General features: G+C 46.9%; 1 protein-coding gene and 3 non-coding genes across 4 annotated transcripts; 1 reads left to right on the top strand and 3 right to left on the bottom strand.

Moving 5' to 3' along the window:
* Positions 1 to 2,037: 2,037 nt before the first annotated feature.
* On the bottom strand, positions 2,038 to 2,109 carry trnaq-uug (transfer RNA glutamine (anticodon UUG)). The gene has a single exon. It is a non-coding gene; the product is annotated as a tRNA-Gln (tRNA).
* A 2,662-nt stretch (positions 2,110 to 4,771) lies between these two features.
* On the top strand, positions 4,772 to 4,843 carry trnae-cuc (transfer RNA glutamic acid (anticodon CUC)). Its single transcript has one exon. It is a non-coding gene; the product is annotated as a tRNA-Glu (tRNA).
* Positions 4,844 to 7,497: 2,654 nt separating this feature from the next.
* trnaq-cug (transfer RNA glutamine (anticodon CUG)) lies at positions 7,498 to 7,569 on the bottom strand. Its single transcript has one exon. It is a non-coding gene; the product is annotated as a tRNA-Gln (tRNA).
* A 5,141-nt stretch (positions 7,570 to 12,710) lies between these two features.
* LOC129694653 (keratin-3, type I cytoskeletal 51 kDa-like) lies at positions 12,711 to 23,443 on the bottom strand. The gene is made up of 5 exons (XM_055631383.1): positions 23,407 to 23,443; positions 23,052 to 23,344; positions 22,214 to 22,327; positions 18,491 to 18,589; positions 12,711 to 12,877 (listed from the first exon to the last, which is right to left on the bottom strand). Exons 1-5 carry the CDS (start codon positions 23,441 to 23,443, stop codon positions 12,785 to 12,787), a joined length of 636 nt encoding a protein of 211 aa, XP_055487358.1. The 3' UTR covers positions 12,711 to 12,784.
* Positions 23,444 to 24,822: the final 1,379 nt, after the last annotated feature.

Raw genomic sequence — 24,822 nt, 5'->3', positions numbered from 1 at the left:
TAATAGCCAATGCAAGATAATAGTCGAATACATATCGGAGGTCTCACCTTCTGTAGTTGGAACATCCGAGGTGCGAATGAGCCAATTAAAAGGGGTAGAATTCTGGCACAATTAAAATCATTAAATATGGATATTGCTTTCCTACAAGAGACACATTTGAAACAACAAACTCAGATCAGATTAAGGGCCAATTGGATAGGTCAAACCTATTACTCCTCATTCACCTCTAAAGCAAGAGGCACGGCCATTTTAAAAGGGCATACCTTTTAAATGAAAGAAATCCATATCTGATAAAGAGGGAAGATATGATCTAGTCACGGGAGAAATTTACAATACACCATTAACTATGATAAATATTTACGCGCCTAATTTTGATAACCCACAATTTTTTAGGAAAATAATAGATTTAATCGCAGAGCATAATTTTCAAAATATAATAATGGGGGGAGATTTCAACTGTGTTATAGACCCATACTTAGATAAATCAATAAAGCTAGGGAAGCGTCTTGTTAAAACACTGTCTCTTACTTAATCTTATAATAATAGATTTATACTATTAACCCACATTTCCCGTTAATAGCAACTAGAACATTTTAAACATATTCTTCCTATGCACATAGATTTACTTAAATTATTGATAACAGTACAATGCATTACACATCCAAAGGTCCTGTTATTACTGTGACAATGCATTACAGTTTTATTGTGAAGGATTTCACTGCTTCAACTTGCGGCCTGTGGACTCTGGTTCATCCTCGACCTCCACTGCTGTTTTAGCTGGCTCCCCCCCCCCCCCCCCCCCCCCGCATCAGTGTTACTTTTAAACACCGCTGGCCACTCCGGACCGCCGATGCTGCTGCTGGCTCAGCCGTTGATGTTGCCTCTGCTGACTCTCGCTGACTCCACCGGCTCGCCTCCCAGGCTGGCTTTTGACGGCTTCCCGGGCTGGTTGCTGCTTTGCTGGCCTGCTTGCCTGCTGACTTTCCTCTCCACCGCTGCTCCGCCGACTTGCCTACCCGCTGTCTCCACAGCCCTCCCGGCTGCTACTGGACACGCCACGGTCAGTTGCTGGCTCCCGTGGCCACCCTGCGGAAGGTGAAGGCGAGTCGCTGCTCTTTTCTGCTGCTGGTCCCCGCTGCCCCAAACGACGGGACTGTGCCTCTCAGGTTTCTCAGCTTTCTCCACTCTCGGCCGTCTCTTGCGAGCGGGCTTTCACGGCTCTCCGCTTCTCTCGCGGGCCTGTCCGCTTTTCTGTTCACGGTCGGGCTGACTCTGCTCCCGACCGGGCTTTCTTTGCTTCCTCCCCCCACCGGGTTGACTGTTCCCGGTTGGGCTGAAGACTCAGCTTCTGTCGGTGGCTCTCTGGACCTGTCCGTGGCCTACACGGTACAAGGCCCTCACCTGACGTCTGTGGCTTCTACTGGGGCTGGCCGTGGGCTACACGGTCCTCTTATCGGTGGCTTTTCCAGACCTGTCCGTGGCCTTCACGGTACTAGGCCCCCACCCGACGTCTGTGGCTGCTGCTTGGGCTTGGCTGTGGGCTGCACAGCCCTGGATACATTCCAGGTAAGCTGACACCGTGCTTGGTGACCCTTACCGCCCCTGCTTGTTTTCTTAGCTCTTCACTGAGCTGTTGCTTCCCGTTCCTGTTCCTTTTTGGCGCTAAATTCAAAACCATTTGGCTTAGTGCTGTTCCACTTTGTTTCCAAAATACACTTCTATTTTTCAACTTGTTTTCGATTCTTCTTGCTGGCCTTGTTCTTATCTTCGTTCTTTTATCCTCGTCGCCAATTGTTGTGTATTCGGATGCTTTGAACAGTCTTGAAATAAGGCTCGGACACGGGAGGAATCATACAAGCTTCTTTACTGCAGCACGCCACTTTGAGTCTCCCCCTGCACATGCGTACGTGCACAAGACATCACAAGACAACAATTTCTTATGCTAATTACCCCATACCTAACACTCCTCCCCCTTTAACTTGGAGGCAGGTAACACCATTTACATTACATACATAACAGCTGATTCAGCAAATATTGAGGCTCCACCGAGATTTGAACTCGGATCGCTGGATTCAAAGTCCAGAGTGCTCACCATTACACCACGGAACCTGCACACTCTCCCCTCAGGCAAGTCTCTTCAGACTTTAGCCTTCGGAGATACAGCACGGAAACAGGCCCTTCAGCTCACGGCCAGCGTGCACTATCACTATCCTACACACACTAGACACAATTTGCAATTTTTACCGAAGCCAATTAACCTACAAACCTGTACGTCTTTAGCGTGTGAGAAGAAACCATAGATCTCGGGGCAAACCCACGCAGGTCACAGGAAGAACGTGCAAACTCCGCACAAACAGCAGCCGTAGTCAGGATCAAACCCAGGTCTCTGGCGTTGTGAAGAAGCAACTCTATCGCTGCTCCACCGTGCCGCTCACCATTTCATGATGATGGGTGTCGGAGCCGCTGGGCATTGGCCATTAAGGGGCGCTACCTTGTTGTTCTTTGACACTGTGGTGATGGTGGTCTTCTTAAAGCAGGCGGAGACGTTAGAATGAAGCAGTGAAAGATTTGTGGACGCAGACCAGACCAGACCATCACAGAAACCAACCTCCCAGCCACTAAATGCATCTACACCTACACCAAACCCAACCCAATTAGGAGCAGACGAGGGCATTCGATCCAATTTGTGATCCCAGCTACAAGGACAGATGTGTACAGCAATTCGTTCTTTCCCCGCACAATTAAAGCATGGAATAATCTCCACCCTACCATAGTTACCCAACCAGATGCAACAACATTTAAAGTAGCTCTTTCTTCCCAATAACCCTTTCTGGCTTAAGTCCTCCCTTCACCACCTCCAGTTTAAATTCCATTTGGAATATTTTGGAGGACCAGGAAACCAAGAACCAAGAACACCTCACGCTGCCTCGGAAAGGCCAACAGCATAATCAAGAACGAGTCATATCCCCTCCCCTCTCCCATCTGGCAAGAGGTACAGAAGTGTGAAAACGCACACCTCCAGATTCAGAGACAGTTTCTTCCCAGCTGTTATCAAGCAACAGAATCATCCTACCACAACCAGAGAGTTGAGATGAACTGCTTTCTACCTCATTGGAGACCCTCGGACTGTCCTTGATCGGATTCTGCTGGCTTCAAGCAGGGACGGGGGGAACGTTCAAATTCCGTACAGACAGCACCCGTAGTCAGGATGGAACCTGGTATATGGCGCTGTGAGGCAGCAACTCTACCGCTGCGCCACCGAGCCGCCAACAGCAATACTAGTGATCTTATAGAGGTGTCCAAAATCATGAGGGGGATAGATCGGGTAGACGCACAGTAAGCAGGGAATGGAGGGAGATGGGTCACGTGCAGGCAGAGAAAACGTGCACTAGTGGAAACAATAGACAATAGACAATAGACAATAGGTGCAGGAATCGGCCATTCGGCCCTTCCAGCCAGCACCGCCATTCAATGTGAACATGGCTGATCATCCCCAATCAGTACCCCGTTCTATCCTTCTCCCCATTTCCCCTGACTCCGCTATCTTTAAGAGCCCTATCTAGCTCTCTCTTGAAAGCATCCAGAGAACTTGCCTCCGCCACCCTCTGAGGCAGAGAAATCCACAGACTCACCACTCTCTGTGAGAAAAAGTGTTTCCTCGTCTCCGTTCTAAATGGCTTGCCCCTTATTCTGAAACTGTGGCCCCTGGTTCTGGACTCCCCCAACATCGGGAACATGTTTCCTGCCTCTAGCTTGTCCAAGCACTTAACAATCTTATATGTTTCAACGAGATCCCCTATTATCCTTTTAAACTCCAGAGTGTACAAGCCCAGCTGCTCCATTATCTTAGCGTATGACAGTCCCGCCATCCCAGGAATTAACCTTGTAAACCTACGCTGCACTCCCTCAATAGCAAGAATGTCCTTCCTCAAATTAGGGGACCAAAACTGCACACAATACCCCAGGTATCCTCTCCACATCCTCTCCAAACATCCGCTCCACATCCTCTCTATCCAGGCCTTTACTATATGGTAAGTTTCATTCTTACCAGTTGAGGCCAGTGCATTGGTTATATTTAAGAAGGAGTTAGATGTGGCCCTTGCGGCTAAAGGGATCAGGGGATATGGAGAGAAGGCAGGTACAAGATACTGAGTTGGATGATCAGCCATATTGAACGGCGCTGCAGGCTCGAAGGGCCGAATGGCCTACTACTGCGCCTATTTTCTATTTTTCTATGTTTCTAAACTCCAGCGAGTACAGGCCCCAGTGTCATCAAACGCTCATTCGTGGGATCGGTCTCGTAAACCTCCTCTGGACCCTATCTGAGCACTGGAGTGGGGCTGGAAAAGCAGTCAGCATCCGCTGTGGGTTCCGTGGTGTAACAGTGAGCACTCTGTACTCTGAATCCAGCGATCCGTGTTGGAATCTGGGCGGAACCTGTCTGCTGTCAGGTGCTGTGCTGCCCTTGTGGACACGTGTAGAGATTGTGCCTCCACCCTTTTGACGGACGCAAGCAGCCATCCAAGCCTCCCCCACCACCCCCCGCCCCCGCGTCGTTCAACGCTCCCGCTCCAACTTCACGGGTCTCGGGATCATTCCCTTCTTGGCCGAGCTCCTTCGTTGGTCCTTGGCTCGAGATGACTTTTCTCCCGGTGGCATTTACTCCAGAGAGTTTGGAGATTTCAACCACCTCTACTCTGTGCCTATATTAGTAAAGCAGCACCTGCAGTTCCTTCTTACACACAGTACAATGTCTGCTTCATTAGCAGCTTCCCTGGTGGTCTAGTGGTTAGGATTCGGCGCTCTCACCGCCGCGGCCCGGGTTCGATTCCCGGTCAGGGAAAGGCAGCTTTTGATCCCACTGCTTTGCTGCGCTTCTGAGTGGGACCGTTTTTACTCTCGAAGCCTTGCGCATATGAACGGGCCTCAGTTCCTAGTGGAAACTATGATAAATGTTTTCAAGAGGACTTCAATGTAAAGGCTGTTTTCAGCTTGGAAGCGTTCTCAACTATGTTAGATCCTTATAATCAGATGGACGGGAGACACACTTGCTGGAGTAACTCAGCAGAACAGGCAGCATCTGGGGAGAGAAGGAAAGGGCGACGTTTCAGGTCGAGACCCTTCTTCAGACTGAGTCAGGGGGAAGGGAAATGAGAGAAATAGACGGTATAGAGAGATATAGCAGAACAGGCAGCATCTGGGGAGAGAAGGAAAGGGCGACGTTTCAGGTCGAGACCCTTCTTCAGACTGAGTCAGGGGGAAGGGAAATGAGAGAAATAGACGGTATAGAGAGATATAGAACAAATACATTAAAGATATGCAACAAAGTAACGATGATATAGGAAACAGGCTGTGTCCATTGTTGGCTGTTTGCTAGGCGAGAACGAGAAGCTGGTGCGACATGGGTGGGGAGGGATTGAGCGAGTGGGAATGCCGGGGCTACCTGAAATGGCCAGTTTCCTTTATCATCGTTATATTTTGCATATCTTTCATCTATTGTTCTTCATCCCTCTACACCATCGTCAATATCTCTCATTTCTCTAATCCCGAACCAGTTTGAAGAAAGGTCTCGAGCCGAAACGTCACCCATTCCTTCTCTCCAGCGATGCTGCCTGTCCCGCTGAGTTACTCCAGCTTTTTTGTGTCTACCGCCTGTATCTTCCCAGTGCCGATCCCTGTAAACTGTGGGGAACAAAACAGACACTTTGTGCTCAGTGGTCCTGAGCTTCCGGCTGCCATTTTATCTCCCCTTCGTCCTTCGTCACGGACCTGTCTGTCTGTGGCCTCCTCCATTGTTAGGAGGGCCATCGCAAAGCACGAAGTGGGGCCGCGGTAGAGCTGCTGCCTCATGGCGCCAGAATCCCGAGTTCGATCCTGACCACGGGTGCTATCTGTGCCGAGTTTGTACGCCCTCCCCATGACCTGCTTGGATTTTCTCTGGGTATCCGGTTTCGTCCTACACTCCAAAGATTTATAGGTTGATTGGCCTGGGTGAAAATTGTAAGTTGTCCCTAGTGTGCGGGATGGTATTTACTTTTAATTTGCTTTTCGAGATACAGCGTGGAAACCGACCCTTCGCCGGTCATCAAAAACTGCTGCTATCAACGTGATGCCGGTTCCTACTGACGTTACGAGTCTACAAAGGTACCTTGGAATGGTCAACTACCTGGGTACATTTATTCCGAACCTTAGCGACCTATCTTCCACCCCCACCCCCCGACCTGACAAAGACTCATAGAAACATAGACACATAGAAAATATGTGCAGGAGTAGGCCATTCGGCCCTTCGAGCCCGCACCGCCATTCAACATAATCATGGCTGATCATCCAACTCAGTATCCTGTACCTGCCGTCTCTCCATACCCCCTGGTCTCTTTAGGCACAAGAGCCACATCCAACTCTCTCTTAAATATAGCCAATGGACTGGCCTCTACTACGTTCTGTGGAAGAGAATTCCAGAGACCTCTTGTTCTGGACTTCCCCAACATCGGGAACAATCTTCCTGCATCTTGCCTGTCCAACCCCTTAAGTATTTTGTAAGCGTCTATAATATCCCCCCTCAATCTTCTAACTTCTAGCGAGTACAAGCCGAGTCTATCCTATCTTTCTTCATATGAAAGTCCTGAATCCCAGAAATCAGTCTGGTGAACCTTCTCTGCACTCCCTCTATAGCAAGAATGTCTTTCCTCAGATTAGGAGACCCAAACTGTACACAATACTCCAGATGTGGTCTCACCAATACCAATTAGTGTAGTTTAGATTAGATTCGTTTATTTTAGGTTCGTTTAGTGCAATTTAGTTGAGGAGTTTAATTTAGTTTGATGGTTTCATGAAATTTGTTTGGTTTAGTTTAGTGTAGTTTAATTTAGTGCAGTTTACTGTGGACTAATTAAGTTAATTGCCGTTAGTACCGAGGTACCGTGAAGAGCTATTGCCTACTATCCAGTCAGCGGACAGATTATACATGATTACTAGCATGCGGTCCAAAGTTTACAGATACAGGATAACGTTTATTGCAAGATAGAGACTGATTAAAGAGAGCCAGAGGGTCTCCAACGAGGGTCCGTAAAAATGGAGGAGGCAGAATCTCTGGTACACAAAAATGCTGGAGAAAGGCTACTTCAGACTGATGGCGGAGGGGGAAGAGGGGGGGGGGGGGGGGGGGGGCGGCGAAAAGAAAGGAAAAAGGAGGAGGATGAGCCCGAGGGCTGAGGGAGAGATAGGTAGGGGAGGAGACAGCAAGGGCCAACACAATTGGAACAATTCAATGTTCATGCCACCAGAATGTAGACTACCCAAGCGAAATATGAGTTGCTGTTTCTCCAATTTCCGGTGGTGCTCGCTCTGGCCATGGAGGAGAACCAGGACAGAGAGGTCTGATACGGAATGGGAGGGGGAGTTGAAGTGCTGATCCACCGGGAGGTCAGGTTGGCTAATGCGGGCCGAGCGGAGGAATCTGCATGTGTCCAAATGACAGCACAGCACCTGACAGCAAACAGGTTCCGCCGAGATTTGAACTCGGATCGCTGGATTCAGAGTCCAGAGTGCTCACCATTACACCACGGAACCCACAGCAGATGCTGACCGCTTTTCCTGCTAATGGATCTAAACCCAGACTGAACAGTGTAAGCACTTCAACCTAAGCACATAGAACATCGAGCAGTACAGCGAAGGAACAGGGCCTTCGGCCCACAATGTCCGTGCCGAACATGATGCCAAGATGACAGGACCAGATTTGCCCGGCTGACAACAGAGAAAAAAAAGTGGAACAGCTTAGGGCCTCTCTTCATCTAAATCTGGCCCTGCAAGATGAACTAATCTCCTCTGCCTGCACGTGATCCACATCCCTCCCTCCCTGCATATCCATGTGCCGATCCAAACGCCTGTTTAACGCCACTATCGTATCTGCCTCCGCCACCAACCCTGGCAGCGCGTTCCAGACACCCACCACCCTCTGTGTAAAATAAAACTTGTCCCCGCACATCTCCTTTAAACTTTGCCCCCTCTCACCTGAAAGCTAGCTTTCAAGTCCTTCATATTTCTACCTGGACAGTCTACAATATCTATGTCTCTTAAATTTTATATACTTCTACCAAGTCTCCCCTCAGCTTCCTTATAGAAACTTACAAAATTCTTATAGAAACTTACAAAATTCTTATAGAGACTTACAAAATTCTTAAGAGGTTGGACAGGCTATATACAGGAAGATTGTTCCCTATGTTGGGGACGTCCAGAACAAGGGGTCACAGTTTAAGGATAAGGGGGAAGCCTTTTAAGACCGAGATGAGAAAAACATTTTTTACACAGAGAGTGGTGAATCTGTGGAATTATCTGCCACAGAAGGTAGTTGAGGCCAGTTCTTATAGTTTCTATAAGATCACCCCTCAATCTTCTAAATTCCAGCGTGTACAAGCCGAGTCTATCCAGCCTTTCTTCATATGAAAGTCCTGACATCCCAGTAATCAGTCTGGTGAACCTTCTCTTTACTCCCTCTATGGCAAGAATATTGTAAGTTTCTATACCCCCCCCCCGATTTAATACAGACTATGGAACTCAACAGGAAGTTAGGAAAATCAGAACGACAACTCAGTTGGGGGAGTGACGGAGAGAGGGGATGCAAGGGTTATATGACGATCGAGAAATCAATTTCCGTACCGCTGGGTTATAAGCATTCCAAGCGAAATATGAGGTGCTGTTCCTCCAATTTAGGTTTGGCCTCACACTGAAAATGGAGGAGGCCCAGGATAGGGAGGTAAGTGTTTGAATGGGAAGGGGAGTTTGAGTGTTTGGCAACGGGGAGATCACGGAGACCCAGCGGGACCGAGCGAAGGTGTTCAGCACCCATATTAAGATCATTCCGGGAGGTTTCTCCGGAACACTCGCATTACTAGTTCCGATCAGTTACTTGTCATATGTGCCGATATACAGTGAAACTCTTTTGTTGTGTGCTATCCAGTCAGCGGATGGCAATACCCGTTTACAATCGAGCCATTTATCGTATATAGATACATGATAAGGGAACAACGGTTAGTGCAACGTATTCCGGTCAAAGTTATTCCGAGAGTCACCAATGATGTAGGTAGTATTCCAAGACCGCTCTCTGGCCGTGGTAGGATCATTCAGTGTCCTGAAAACAGCTGGGAAGTAACTGTTCCTGAATCTGGAGGTGTGCGTTTTTACACTACTATACGTTGTGCTTGATCGGATGGGGAAAAGAGGGGGTGACCAGGATACGATCATCCTTGATTATGCTGCTGGTCTTGCCGAGGCGTCGTGAGGTGAAACTGGAGTCAACGGAAGTGAGATTGGAGGGGAAGTGAGGGGCACCTGTGAAAAAGTAGTGAACACTGCCCAGTCCATCATCGGCTCTGACCTTCCTTCCATCGAGGGGATTTATCGCAGTCGCTGCCTCAAAAAGGATGGCAGCATCATCAAAGACCCACACCATCCTGGCCACACACTCATCTCTCTGCTACCTTCAGGTAGAAGGTACAGGAGCCTGAAGACGGCAACGTCCAGTTTCAGGAATAGCTACTTCCCCACAGCCATCAGGCTATTAAACCTGGCTCGGACAAAACTCTGATTATTAATAACCCATTATCTGTTATTTGCACTTTATCAGTTTATTTATTCATGTGTGTATATATTTGTATTACGGTGTATGGACACACTGATCTGTTTTGTAGTAAATGCCTTTTATGTTCTGTGTGCTGAAGCAAAGCTAGGATTGCATTGTCCTATCAGGGACACATCGGCTTGTACTCGCTAGAATTTAGAAGATTGAGGGGGGATCTTATAGAAACTAACAACATTCTTAAGGGGTTGGACAAGCTAGATGCGGGAAGTCCAGAACAAGGGGTCACAGTTTAAGGATAAGGGGGAAATCTTTTAGGACCGAGATGAGGAAAACATTTTTCACACAGAAAGTGGTGAATCTCTGGAATTCTCTGCCACAGAAGGTAGTTGAGGCCAGTTCTTTGGCTATATTTAAGAGGGAGTTAGATGTGGCCCTCGTGGCTAAAGGGATCAGGGGGTATGGAGAGAAGGCAGGTACAGGTTACTGCGTTGGATGATCGGCCATGATCATATAGAATGGCGGTGCAGGCTCGAAGGGCCGAATGGCTACTCCTGCACCTATTTTCTATGTTTCTATGTTTCTATGACAATAAACTTACTTGAACGTGACTTGAAATGCATGCAAGGAACGCGCTGTTTTCATAAGCGATAGGAAATGAATTCGGCCATTCGGCCCATCAAGTCTATTCCTCCATCAATCTTAGCTTACGTATCTCACCTTCGTAACCCCATTCTCCTGCCTTCTTCCCACACCCTTAACACCCTGACATGAGGTTTTACTCGCATCTCTCCCCATTGCAATGAAACACGCACCCTCATTTTTATTGATATGAGATTTTATTTTTGCTAATATGATTGCGTATAAAGCCGTTTTTGCAAATGACCGTGAGAATTAACAATAAGTGGGTTCGTGAAAACGCAGCTATGTAATGGCAGCAACGTAGTTTGTAAAGCGTTCAGTCCGAGGGAACAGTTTGCCTGCAAAAAAAGATTGAACTTTTAAACATAATTTTATCGAAGTGAAAGACATAGATAGGGTTGACAGTCACGACTTTTATCTCCAGGGTCAAAATCTAAATAGTGTTGAATATTTTACTTTAGATTAGTTTAGTATAGTTCAGAAATACAGCACGGAAACATGACTTTCGGCCCATCGAGTCCGGGCCGGCTAGCGATATCCGCACATTAACACTGTCCCACACAAACTCGGGACAATTTAAAATGTTACCAAGCCAATCCACAGCTTCCACCTCATCAGCCGTGGAATACAACAAATAATGGACCCTGATCCATTCGTTCCTTCCCACCTAAACTAGCCCCTCCACGGGTACTTTCCCATGCAACCGCAAGAAATGGTGCCTATTTCCTTCGCTCAATAGATGTCGTCTCACCCGCTAAGTTTCTCCAGAATTTTTGTCTAGGAAATGCCACACCTGTCGATTCATCTCCCCCATCGACTCCATCCAAGGGCCCAGGTGAGGCAGAGGTTCACCTGTACCTCCACCAACCAAATCTATTGCATCCGCTGTTCCAGGTGTCAACTCTAAATCGGCGAGTCCAAACGCAGTCTTGGCGATCGCTTCGCCCAACACATCCGCTCAGTTCGTATTAACCAACCTGATGTCCCGGTGGCTCAGCACGTCAACTCCCCCTCCCATTCCGAATTTGGCCTTTCTGTCCTGGGCCTCCTCCATCGCCAGAGTGAGGCCCAGCGCAAATTGGAGGATCAGCATCTCATACTTCGCTTAGGTAGCTTTCAAATCAGCGGTATGAGCAATGATCTCTCTAATTACAGATAGTCCTTGCTTTCTCCCTCCTTCCCCTCCCCATTCCCAGCTCTCCCACAAGCCTACTGTCTCCGCCTCTTCCATTATTTTTCTGCGCCCCCCCCCGACCACAGGCTGAAGAAGGGTCTCGACCCGAAATGTCGCCTATTTCTTCTATCCATAGAAGCTGCCTGTCCCGCTGAGTTCCTACAGCATTTAGAAACATCGAAACATAGAAAAATAGGTGCAGGAGTAGGCCATCCGGCACTTCGAGCCTGCACCGCCATTCAATATGATCATGGCTGATCATCCAACTCAGTATCCTGTATCTGCCTTCTCTCCATACCCCCTGGTCCCTTTAGCCACAAGGGCCAAATTTGGATCCATCTTTGAGCCAATTTGCCTAATCTGAATGTGTGGGAGGAAACTAGAGGTTCCTTAAAAAACCCACACAGGGCACAGGTTGAAGGTGAGAGGGGGAAGATTTACAATAGTTGTGTCGGGAAAGTTCGTTGCCAGGAGGGCCGTGTGTGGCTGGAACCCGCTGCCCGGAGTGGTGGTGGAGGCAGGTGCGACAGTGGTGTTTAAGCGTCTTTGAGATAAGCGCATGGAAATCTACGGAATGCAGGAATATGGATCATGAGCAAGCATAGGTGATTAGTTTCGCTTGGCATCAAGTTCGGCACAGTCAGTTGTACAACGAGAAACATATCACAGTGCATCACAACTACAGGCGCTCAGCTGTTCCATGTTGGAAAAACGCTTTTGTTTTAACCGGTTTCCACAATAGACAAAATATCCCATTCAACCGAATAGTACAAAAATAACAACACATTGTGTAAGTTAACTGACATCTGCGTATTGTCACTAGTGTACAGAGAATGCATGGGTAACATCGAACTAGTGTGAACGGGTGATCGATGTTCAGCATGGAGTCAGTGGGAGGAACGGTCTTTTTACAACTGTGACCCTTTGTTCTGGACTTCCCCAACATCGGGAACAATCTTCTTGCATCTAGCCTGTCCCACCCCTTAAGAACTTTGTAAGTTTCTATAAGATCCCCATTCAATCTTCTAAATTCTAGCGAGTACAAGCCGAGTCTATCCAGTCTTTCTTCATATGAAAGTCCTGACATCCCAGGATGTCTTAACCGGAAAATTGAACTACACTAAACCAAACTCAGGTGAACTTCACAAAATCAATGCAAAATGAAATGTACTAAACTCAATTCAAGGCACCCCATCCAAACTCGATTCAATATTCACAGTGTTGAACCCGAGGATTCCTGCTTCATTCACTACCCCTTCCCTCCTTCAACAGCCAAATGCGAGGGAATTATGTTCCTCTCACTAACGGAGTTTCTACTGGCAGGTCGTCTCCATGAAACATAAACCCTGACCCTCTGGCCATCTGCGTTATTCCAGTATTCTGTCGCCCGTCCTTCAGATTTTTGGAAAAACAGTAAAGAATATATTGAACCATAAAAAAATTACCATAGCCACCGCCGTTATCATATCCAGACGCCGATTAATAATCTGTGGGAGAAACAGAGTGGCATGAATATTTTTTGCGGGATTTATGTCAGAAATGAACATTTTAACTCAGTCTGATGCAGTTTATTTATTAGCTGTGGAATATTGGAGAATGACGCCTCATATGTTCTTCAATTAGTTCCAGAAATGATCCAGCCATTTGCTAATATTTTAGCCGGTTTTGAAAAATAGGACATAATTTTGCACAACTATAATGGTAGGATCGTGATGGATTTTGAATAAATAAACAGAGCAGGTCAAACGCTGAGCAAGTGAAGTAGCATTTGTGGAGAAATGAAGTCCATGATAGCATGATCTCAGGTCTGGTTGTCTCACTCCAAAAGGTAGGCATGCAGGTGCAGCAGGCAGTGAAGAAAGCGAATGGTATGTTAGCATTCATAGCAAAAGGATTTGATTGTAGGAGCAGGGAGGTTCTACTGCAATTGAACAGGGTCTTGGTGAGACCACACCTGGAGTATTGCGCACAGTTTTGGTCTCCGCATCTGAGGAAATACATTCTTGCCATATAGAGAAGTACCAGACTGATTCCTGGGATGTCAGGTCTTTCATATGAAGAAAGACTGGATAGACTCGGCTTGTACTCGCTAGAATTTAGAAGATTGAGGGGGGGATCTTATAGAAACTATAAGAACTGGCCTCAACTACCTTCTGTAGCAGATATTCTCTGTACTCCCTTTATGGCTAGAAGTTTGTACATTTCTATAAGATTCCCCCTCAATCTTCTAAATTCTACCGCGTACAAGCCGAGTATCCAGTCTTTCTTCATATGAAAGCCCTCCCATCCCAGGTATCAGTCTGGTGAACCTTCTCTGTACTCCCTATATGGCAAAAATGTCTTTCCTCAGATTAAGAGACCAAACCGGTACGCAATACTCCAGGTGTGGTCTCACCAAGACCCTGTACAACTGCAGTAGAACCTCCCTGCTCTTATACTCAAATCCCTTTGCTAGAACCTCCCTGGTCTTATACTCAAATCCCTTTGCTACGCCTCAGCTCACGCCTATCCGACCTAAGCAAACCAACCCCACACAACCTAACTCAACCTAATTCAACCCATCATCCGCAGTGTTTAACCCTAGGATTCGTGGTTCATTCTCTGCCCCATCCCTCCATGAACAACCAACTGTGAGGGAGTTCTGCTCCTCTCACTGACGGGGATTCTGCTGGCAGGTCGCCGACATGAGACATTAAACCAGGTCCTTTGGATTCCTGCGTTATTACAACAATGACTGGCACCTGTTCTTCAGCGTTTTGATAATAAAAAGGAGAATGTGTTGAACCACAATAAATTTACCGGAGCCACCGTAGTTATCGGATCCATATGAATTTCCTGTGGGGGAAACAGACTGGTGTGAATAATGTTTGAAGGCATTAATTCAGAAATGAACATTTTAACCCAGTCGATTTCTTATTTCTTAGAATATTGGAGTATGAGCCCTCGTCATTCCCTCGGCGAGTCCCAAACCGGATCCAGCCATCTGCTTATTAATTTAACCGGCTTTGAACAATATGATGCATGTTTGCACTATTATAAAGGAAGAATCTTGGTGGGTTATCGAATAAATAAACAGACCACGTCAAATGCTGAGCAGGTCAACTCGCATCTGTGGAGAAATAACGTCTTTATGCCTCAACTGAAGCGTATCCGACCCAACCCAACCCACCCAACCCAACACAAACTAACAACCTAATTCAACCCATCATCAGTTGTGCTTAACCCTAGGCTTCCTGGTTCATGCATTGCCCTTTCCCTCCAGGAACAGCCAACTGTGAGGGAGTTCTGCTCCCCTCAGTGACGGGGCAGGTCGGCGACATGAATCATTAACCCTGGTCATCTGGCCGCCTTCGTTATTCCAACATTGACTGTCATCTGTTTTTCAGTGTTTTGATAATAAAAGAAAGAATGTGTTGAACCATAATAAACATACCGGAGCCACCGTAGTTCTCGGATCCATATGACGATTGTTACACCTAAGCTACTGGAAGAGAGAAGGTGGGAGACAGTGAGAAATGGAGGGAAGCATGGAATGCCAACGTCCCCGGGTGGTGTACCTCTTGTAAACAGGTTCATCCGCTTAGAAACTGTTGGGACAGAAGACGTGAGCGGCGGACTGGCTTGCGATGCGAATAGGGCTGTTGAGCCAAAACCAAAAAGGCCTAAGGCAGGCAAGGCAATTGTAGTGGGAGACTCCATCGTGAGAGGTACGGACAGGTGTTTCTGCGGCAACAGACGGAATGCAAGGATGGTGTGCTGCCTTCCCGGTGCCAGGACCCAGGATGTCACGGACAGAGTGCAGAAAATCCTCAAGGGCGAAGGTGAACATCCGGAAGTGGTAGTGCATGTCGGCACAAACGATGTCGGAAAAAAGGGGATGAATATTCTGCAACGTGACTTTAGAGAGCTCGGAAAAATGTTGAAAAGCAGGACCTCCAGGGTTGTTATCTCCGGTTTGCTTCCAGTTCCCCGTGCTGGCGAGAGCAGGAACAGGGAGATACGGGACCTGAACGTGTGGCTGAGGAACTGGTGCACGGGGCAGGGATTTAGATTCTTAGATCACTGGGATCTGTTTTTTGGGGTAAGGGGGAACTGTACAAAAGGGACGGATTGCACCTTAACAGGTGTGGGACCAGCATTCTGGCAGGCAGGTTTGCCACTGCTACACGGGTGGCTTTAAACTGAATAAGAGGGGTGGGGTGTAGAATGGGATAGTGGAGGATGGAGTTAAAGGGAAAGGGTTTCTTAAATGTGTGAGCGTAGAGACCGAGGGGTGCAAAATGAGGGGAGTAGCAATAGGTAGCAAGGTGAAAAGTACAAGTGGCAGGCAGACAAAACCAGGGCAAAAATCAAAAAGGGCCACTTTTCAACATAATTGTATAAGGGGTAAGAGTGTTGTAAATACAAGCCTGAAGGCTTTGTGTCTCAATGCAAGGAGCATTCGTAATAAGGTGGATGAGTTGAATGTGCAGATAGCTATTAATGACTATGATATAGTTGGGATCACGGAGACATGGCTCCACGGTGACCAAGGCTGGGAGCTGAACATCCAGGGATATTCAATATTCAGGAGGGATAGAGAGAAAGGAAAAGGAGGTGGGGTAGCGTTACTGATTAGAGAGGGGATTAATGCAATGGAAAGGAGGGACATTAGTTTGGAGGATGTGGAATCGGTATGGGTAGAGCTGCGAAACACTAAGGGGCAGAAAACGCTGGTGGGTGTTGTGTACAGGCTTGTTCTTGGAATGTATGCGGGATAGTTATCTAAATCAACATGTAGAGGAACCAACGAGAGAGCAGGCTATTTTAGACTGGGTATTGAGTAATGAGGAAGGGTTTGTTAGCAATCTTGTTGTACGTGCCCCCTTGGGCAAGAGTGACCATAATATGGTTGAGTTCTTCATTAGGATGGAGAGTGAAATTGTTAATTCAGAAACAATGGTTCTGAACTTAAAGAAAGGTAACTTTGAGGGTATGAGACGTGAATTGGCCAAGATTGACTGGCAATTAATTCTAAAAGGGTTGACGGTGGATATGCAATGGAAGACATTTAAAGACTGCATGGATGAACTACAAAAATTGTTCATCCCAGTTTGGCAAAAGAATAAATCAAGGAAGGTAGTACATCCATGGATAACAAGGCAAATCAGGGATAGTATCAAAGCGAAGGATGATGCGTACAAATTAGCCAGAAAAAGCAGCATACCGGAGGACTGGGAGAAATTCAAAGACCAGCAGAGGAGGACAAAGGGCTTAATTAGGAAAGGGAAAATAGATTATCAAATAAAACTGGCAGGGAACATAAAAACGGACTGCAAAAGTTTGTATAGATATGTGAAACGAAAGAGATTAGTTAAAACAAATGCAGGTCCCTTGCAGTCAGAAACAGGTGAGTTGATCATGGGGAACAAGGATATGGCGGACCAATTGAATAACTACTTTGGTCCCGTCTTGACTAAGGAAGACATAAATAATTTGCCGGAAATAGCAGGGGACCGCGGGTCAAAGGAGTTGGAGGAATTGAGTGAAATCCAGGTTAGCCGGGAAGTGGTGTTGGGTAAATTGAATGGATTAAAGGCCGATAAATCCCCAGGGCCAGATAGGCTGCATCCCAGAGTACTTAAGGAAGTAGCTTCAGAAATAGTGGATGCATTAGTAATAACCTTTCAAAACTCTTTAGATTCGGGAATAGTTCCTGAAGATTGGCGGGTAGCAAACGTAACCCCACTTTTTAAGAAGGGAGGGAGAGAGAAAATGGGGAATTACAGACCAGTTAGTCTAACATCGGTAGTGGGGAAACTGCTAGAGTCAGTTATTAAAGATGGGATAGCAGCACATTTGGAAAGTGGTGAAATCATTGGACAAAGTCAGCATGGATTTACGAAAGGTAAATCATGTCTGACGAAGCTTACAGATTTTTGCGAGGATGTAACTAGTAGCGTGGATAGGGGAGAACCAGTGGATGTGGTGTATCTGGACTTCCAGAAGGCTTTCGACAATGTCCCACATAAGAGATTAGTATACAAACTTAAAGCACACGGCATTGGGGGTTCAGTATTGATGTGGATAGAGGACTGGCTGGCAAACAGGAAGCAAAGAGTAGGAGTAAACGGGTCCTTTTCACAATGGCAGGCAGTGACTAGTGGGGTACCACAAGGCTCAGTGCTGGGACCCCAGCTATTTACAATATATATTAATGATCTGGATGAGGGAATTGAAGGCAACATCTCCAAGTTTGCGGATGACACTAAGCTGGGGGGCAGTGTTAGCTGTGAGGAGGATGCTAGGAGACTGCAAGGTGACTTGGATAGGCTGGATGAGTGGGCAAATGTTTGGCAGATGCAGTATAATGTGGATAAATGTGAGGTTATCCATTTTGGTGGCAAAAACGGGAAAGCAGACTATTATCTAAATGGTGGCCGATTGGGAAAGGGGGAGATGCAGCGTTGTTGTCTTCAGGCTCCTGTACCTTCTACCTGAAGGTAGCAGGGAGATGAGTGTGTGGCCAGGATGTTGTGGGTCTTTGATGATACTGCCAGCCTTTTTAAGGCAGCGACTGCGATAAATCCCCTCGATGGAAGGAAGGTCAGAGCCGATGATGGACTGGGCAGTGTTTACTACTTTTTGTAGTCTCGTCCTAACCAGGGCGCTCATATTTACAATTTTACCCCAAATATGGTAATCGACAACCAGAGGATATAGGTTTAGGTAGACGCAGTGCTGGAGGGCCTCAGCGGGTCAGGCCGCATCTCTGGAGATAAGGAATAGGTGACGTTTCGGAATAAGCATGGAAACAGGACTTTCGGCCCTTCGAGTCCGTGTCGACCAATGATCTCCCCGTACACTGACACTATCCTACACACTATTGTAAAATATACAGTTTCACCGAAGCCAATTCACCCACAAACCCACACGTCTTTGGGACGTGGAGCAAAACCAGGGCACATGGAATAATCCCTCGTAGTCACAGGGACAACATACAAACTCTGTAATGACAGCACCCGATGTTAGGATCAAACCTCTGTTTCTTGGGCTGTGGGGTAGCATCTCAATCGCGACGTCACTGTGCTGCCACATGAAGAGAGAAGTAGAATATTTACCATAGCCACCGTGTCCGGATCCACTGTATCCACCGTATCCACCGTGTTCATACCAGCCACCGTGTCGATACCCGCCACCGTATCCGCTATACCCGCTTCCTGTGGGAGGAACAGACAGGCATAAACATTGTTGACTGAAACAATTCGGAAATAAACGCTACTCAGTCGGTGTGTTTCTCCTTTTAACTGGTGAATCATGTATTATGTCAATTATCTGAATGGTGGCCGATTAGGTAAAGGGGAGATGCAACGAGACCTGGATGTCATGGTGCACCAGTCATTGAAAGTAGGCATGCAGGTGCAAAAGGCAGTGAAGAATGCGAATGGTATTGTTGAATTCATAGGAAAAGGATTTGAGTATAAGAGCAGGGAGGTTCAACTGCAGTTGTACAGGGTCTTGGTGAGACCACATCTGGGGTATTGCGTACAGTTTTGGTCTCCTAATCTGTGGAAGGACATTATTGCCATAGAGGGAGTGCAGAGAAGGTTCACCAGACTGATTCCTGGGATGTCAGGACTGTCTTATGAAGAAAGACTGGATAGACTTGGTTTATACTCTCTAGAATTTAGGAGATTGAGAGGGGATCTTATAGAAACTTACAAAATTCTTAAGGGGTTTGACAGGCTAGATGCAGGAAGATTGTTCCCGATGTTAGGGAAGTCCAGGACAAGGGGGTCACAGCTTAAGTATAAAGGGAAATCCTTTAAAACCGAGATGAGAAGAACTTTTTTCACACAGAGAGTGGTGAATCTCTGGAACTCTCTGCCACAGAGGGTAGTTGAGGTCAGTTCATTGGCTATATTTAAGAGGGAGTTAGATGTGGCCCTTGTGGCTAAGGGGATCAGGCGGTATGGAGAGAAGGCAGGTACGGGATACTGAGTTGGATGATCAGCCATGATCATATTGAATGGCGGTGCAGGCTCGAAGGGCCGAATGGCCTACTCCTGCACCTAATTTCTATGTTTCCATGTTTCTTTGACCCTCCTGTGGGGGGAAAAAACAGCCAGGTGTGAATAATGTTTGAAGGACTAATTTCCGAAATGAACACTTTAACTCAGTCGGATGCTGTTTATTTCTTAGCTATTGAATCTTGGATTATGAGCCATCGGCAGTCCACCAGCGAGTTCCTGACCGGATCCAACTATCTATAGTACTAAAAGTCTGATCTTGACCACTTCCCGTTGTACTCAATTTTGATTTTAGAAAAAACGCTGCCACTTCCGGCTGTGATTTTTGGCCATCTTACTCAAAGTCCCATTCCGCTGATCAGGACAAGACAATTCTTCCGATCGATGAAAAATAAAAGAGTTATTAGTGTTTACAAAATGTTGAGACTCTCTCTGCTGAAGGACACACCCCTTCCGTAGGGACTATAAAACCCGGATGTGTTGAGTACCCCAGTCAGTCGCTGCAAGATGGGGGAGCGAGAGGGTCACGTCTCTCAGTCTGAGCTGTGAATAACACTAAACACATGTCTACTAAACTGTGAGTGGTTTTACTGACCTGTCAGTTCCCTTAATGTGGTTTGAAAATGTAGTTTGGAAATGCTAAAGCTGTGTTGCCTTTGGTTTGTAATTAATAAAGCTCTGTTGCCTAATTAAAGTTGACTTGCCTAATTAATGTTGCCTTGCCTAATTAAAGCTGCCTTGCCAAATTAACGTTGCTTGCCTAATTATAGTCGCCCTGCCTAACTAAAGTTGCCTTGCCCAATTAAAGTTGCATTGCCTAATTATAGTTGCCTAGCCTCGATATAATTAGAAGTCTAATCTTGACCACTTCCTGTTTGCGCTTTATATGGATATTAAGAAAAACGCTACCACGTACGGCTGTGATTTTGGGCCATCTTACTCAGAGTCCACCTCCACCAATCAGGTGCCGAGGATTTCTCCCATCGATGAAAAATAAAAGAGTTATTAGTTTAAAAAAATTTGAGATTCTCTCTCCTGTCAATCACACCATGAAGGCCACCCTCCTTCTGGTGGGAGGGTGGGAAGGACTATAAAACCCAGAAGTGTGGGCGTGGCTCAGTCTCTGCACGATACAGGAGTGAGAGGTCACGACTCGCTGTCGTTAGCGGCCTTGCAACCTGCTTGAAATGGCATGAAACCGCCCATGTAGTTGGTGCCCTTGCACCATGCTTGAAATGGAATTTCAAGGAATAGCCGCGAGTCAACTGCCAGCCCACCAGCTGTGGGTGAGTGAGCTGCCAGCTCAACAGGCTTGAGTGACTGAGCCTCCAGCCCAATAATTCATTCGGCCCACAATGTCCATACTAGCCCTCTGAAAACCGGTCCCTTCAGGCCACACCACCCATACTAGCGTACCGGAAGCCACCCCCCTCCCCACTGGCCATCAATAACAGAGACGACAGTGCTTCATCCACCTTGCTGATGTATATTCCTAACGGCAGGTCGTCAACATAAAACATTAATTCAGTTTCCCCATGTTTGCCATCATTCCAGCATTTACTTATTTTTGTTACATGCCCGACTTGCTCAGCAGACTGTGGAATCTTTGTCATCACTGCTACGAGATGGCCAAGATACACTTGGAATATTGTGCTTAGTTTTGGTCACCTTGCTTCTGGGAGGATGGAGCTAAGCAGGAATGGACGCAGAGAAGATAGGCAAGGTTGTTGAGAGGACTTGAGGACCTGATATATAGGACATGGTTGGGCAGGATACGACTTTATTTCTTCAAGCTCAAAAAGGTAAAGGTTGATCTGATATAGGCGTGTACAATTGGGAAGGGAATAGATCGGGTGAATATTCAAGAGAGTTTAGTGTCGTGTGTCCCTGATTGGACAATGAAATCCTTGCTTTGCTTCAGCACAACAGAGCATAGTAGGCATTTACTCCAAAACACATGAATAAATAAACTGATCAAGTGCAAATAACAGATAATGGGTTATTACTGTTCAGAGTTTTGTCCGAGCCAAGTTTAATAGCCTGATGGCTGTGGGGAAGTAGCTATTCCTGAACCTGGTTGTTGCAATCTTCAGGCTCCTGTACCTTCTACCTGAAGGTAGCAGGGAGATGAGTGTGTGGCCAGGATGTTATGGTTCTTTGATGATACTGCCAGCCATATCAATCAATCAATCCAATCAATCAACCTTTATTGTCATCTTGCAAGCAACAAGTACAGTGCAAAATGAAAAGACGATATTGAGGCAGCGTCTGCGATAAATCCCCTCGATGGAAGGAAGGTCAGAGCCGATGATGGACTGGGCAGTGTTTACTACTTTTTGTAGTCTCGTCCTAACCAGGGCGCTCATATTCACAATTTTACCCCAAATATGGTATTCGACAACCAGAGGATATAGGTTTAGGTAGACACACAGTGCTCGAGGGCCTCAGCGGGTCAGGCCGCATCTCTGGAGATAAGGAATATGTGACGTTTCGGAATAAGCATGGAAACAGGCCTTTCGGCCCTTCGAGTCCGTGCCGACCAATGATCTCCCCGTACACTGACACTATCCTACACACTATTGTAAAATATACAGTTTCACCGAAGCCAATTCACCCACAAACCCACACGTCTTTGGGACGTGGAGCAAAACCAGGGCACATGGAATAAACCCTCGTAGTCACAGGGACAACATACAAACTCTGTAATGACAGCACACGATGTTAGGATCAAACCTCTGTTTCTTGGGCTGTGGGGTAGCATCTCAATCGCGACGTCACTGTGCTGCCACATGAAGAGAGAAGTAGAATATTTACCATAGCCACCGTGTCCGGATCCACAGTACCCACCGTATCCACCGTGTCCATACCCGCCACCGTGTCCATACCCGCCACCGTAGCCGTCACCGTAGCCGCCACCGTACCCGCTTCCTGTGGGAGCAACAGACAGGCATAAACATTGTTGGCTGAAACAATTCGGAAATAAACGCCACTCAGTCGGTGTGTTTCTCCTTTTAACTGGTGAATCATGTATTATGTCAATTATCTGAATGGTGGCCGATTAGGTAAAGGAGAGATGCAACGAGACCTGGGTGTCATGAAAGTAGGCATGCAAGTGCAAAAGGCAGTGAAGAAAGCGAATGGTTTTGTTGAATTCATAGGAAAAGGATTTGAGTATAAGAGCAGGGAGGTTCAACTGCAGTTGTACAGGGTCTTGGTGAGGTCACATCTGGAGTATTGCGTACAGTTTTGGTCTCCTAATCTGAGGAAGGACATTCTTGCCATAGAGGGAGTACAGAGAATGTTCACCAGACTGATTCCTGGGATGGCAGGACTTTCATATGAAGAACGACTGATAGACTCGGCCCTTCGAGTCCGTGCCGACCAATGATCTCCCCGTACACTGACACTATCCTACACACTACTGACAATTTATAATTTTACCGAAGCCAATTCACCCACAAACCTACACGTGTTTCGGACGTGGGGGAAAAGCAGGGCTCCAGGAGGGACCCCACGTAGTCACAGGGACAACATACAAATTCTGTATTGGCAGCACCCGAGGTTATGATCAAACCTCTGTTTCTTGGGCTGTGGGGCAGCATATCTACCGCGACGTCATTGTGCGGCCACAAGCGAGAAGGGGAACATTTACCATACCCTCCGTATCCACAGTATCCACCGTATCCACCGTGTCCTTATCCACCGTATCCAACGTATCCACCGTGTCCGTATCCACCGTATCCACCGTGTCCGTATCCACCGTATCCACCGTTCCACCGTATCCACCGTTTTCGTTTCCACCGTTTACGTTTCCACTGTTTCCGTATGCACCGTGTCCGTATCCACCGTACCCGCCATATCCTCTATCTCCACCGTATCCGTCTTTTCCACCGTACCCGCCGTGCCCATGGTGCCCGCTATACCCGCCATACAAGTGCCAGCTTACTGTAGGAGCAACAGACAGGCATACACATTATTGGCTGAAACAATTCGCAAATAAACGTCACTCAGTCGTTGTGTTTTTCCTTTTATCTGGTGAACCATGTGTTACGGTGGATTTTCAGTCATAGATTCACAGAGCCAGAAGCACGGAAACATGCCCTCTGGCCCTACTTGCCCTTGCCGATCAAGGTTTTGAGCTAAAGTAGACAAAAGTGCTGGAGAAACTCAGCTGGTGCAGCAGCATCTATCGAGCGAAGGAAATAGGCAACGTTTCGGGACTTTCATATGCAGAAAGACTGGATAGACTCGGAGTGTACTCACTAGAATTTAGAAGATTGAGGGGGGATTTTATAGAAACTTACAACATTCTTAAGTAGTTGGACAGGCTAGGTGCAGGGAGAGTGTTCCCGATGTTGGGGAATCTATTTACAATATATATTAATGATCTGGATGAGGGAATTGAAGGCAATATCTCCAAGTTTGCGGATGACACTAAGCTGGGGGGCAGTGTTAGCTGTGAGGAGGATGCTAGGAGACTGCAAGGTGACTTGGATAGGCTGGGTGAGTGGGCAAATGTTTGGCAGATGCAGTATAATGTGGATACATGTGAGGTTATCCATTTTGGTGGCAAAAACAGGAAAGCAGACTATTATCTAAATGGCGGCCGACTAGGAAAAGGGGAGATGCAGCGAGACCTGGGTGTCATGGTACACCAGTCATTGAACGTAGGCATGCAGGTGCAGCAGGCAGTGAAGAAAGCGAATGGTATGTTAGCTTTAATTGCGAAAGGGGTTGAGTATAGGAGCAGGGAGGTTCTACTGCAGTTGTACAGGGTCTTGGTGAGACCACACCTGGAGTATTGCGTACAGTTTTGGTCTCCTAATCTGAGGAAGGACATTAATGCCATAGAGGGAGTGCAGAGAAGGTTCACCAGACTGATTCCTGGGATGTCAGGACTGTCTTATGAAGAAAGACTGGATAGACTTGGTTTATACTCTCTAGAATTTAGGAGATTGAGAGGGGATCTTATAGAAACTTACACAATTCTTAAGGGGTTGGACAGGCTAGATGCAGGAAGTTTGCTCCCGATGTTGGGGAAGTCCAGGACAAGGGGTCACAGCTTAAGGATAAGGGGGGAAATCCTTTAAAACCGAGATGAGAAGAACTTTTTTCACACAGAGAGTGGTGAATCTCTGGAACTCTCTGCCGCAGAGGGTAGTCGAGGCCAGTTCATTGGCTATATTTAAGAGGGAGTTAGATGTGGCCCTTGTGGCTAAGGAGATCAGAGGGTATGGAGAGAAGGCAGGTAAGGGGTACTGAGTTGGATGATCAGCCATGATCATATTGAATGGCGGTGCAGGCTCGAAGGGCTGAATGGCCTACTCCTGCACCTAATTTCTATGTTTATATGAGATGAGAAAAACATTTTTCACAGAGGGTGGTGAATCTCTGGAATTCTCTGCCACAGAAGGTAGTTGAGG

Source organism: Leucoraja erinacea, unplaced genomic scaffold (assembly GCF_028641065.1).
Source record: "Leucoraja erinacea ecotype New England unplaced genomic scaffold, Leri_hhj_1 Leri_747S, whole genome shotgun sequence".
In the NCBI taxonomy this organism is placed as follows: domain Eukaryota; kingdom Metazoa; phylum Chordata; class Chondrichthyes; order Rajiformes; family Rajidae; genus Leucoraja; species Leucoraja erinaceus.
The sequence above is the reverse complement of the archived record's forward strand: the minus strand, read 5'-3'. Positions and strand labels throughout refer to the sequence as shown.

Excerpts from the sequence above, each read along its gene's own strand:
- LOC129694653 (XM_055631383.1), bottom strand. The coding sequence starts at position 23,443 with ATGGTTCACCAGATAAAAGGAAAAACACAACGACTGA. Across the intron at positions 22,328-23,051 it reads CTGTGGATACGGAGGGTATG|GAAGCGGGTACGGTGGCGGC; the intron begins GTAAATGTTCCC and ends TTGCTCCCACAG. Across the intron at positions 18,590-22,213 it reads ATCCGGACACGGTGGCTATG|GAAGCGGGTATAGCGGATAC; the intron begins GTAAATATTCTA and ends TTCCTCCCACAG.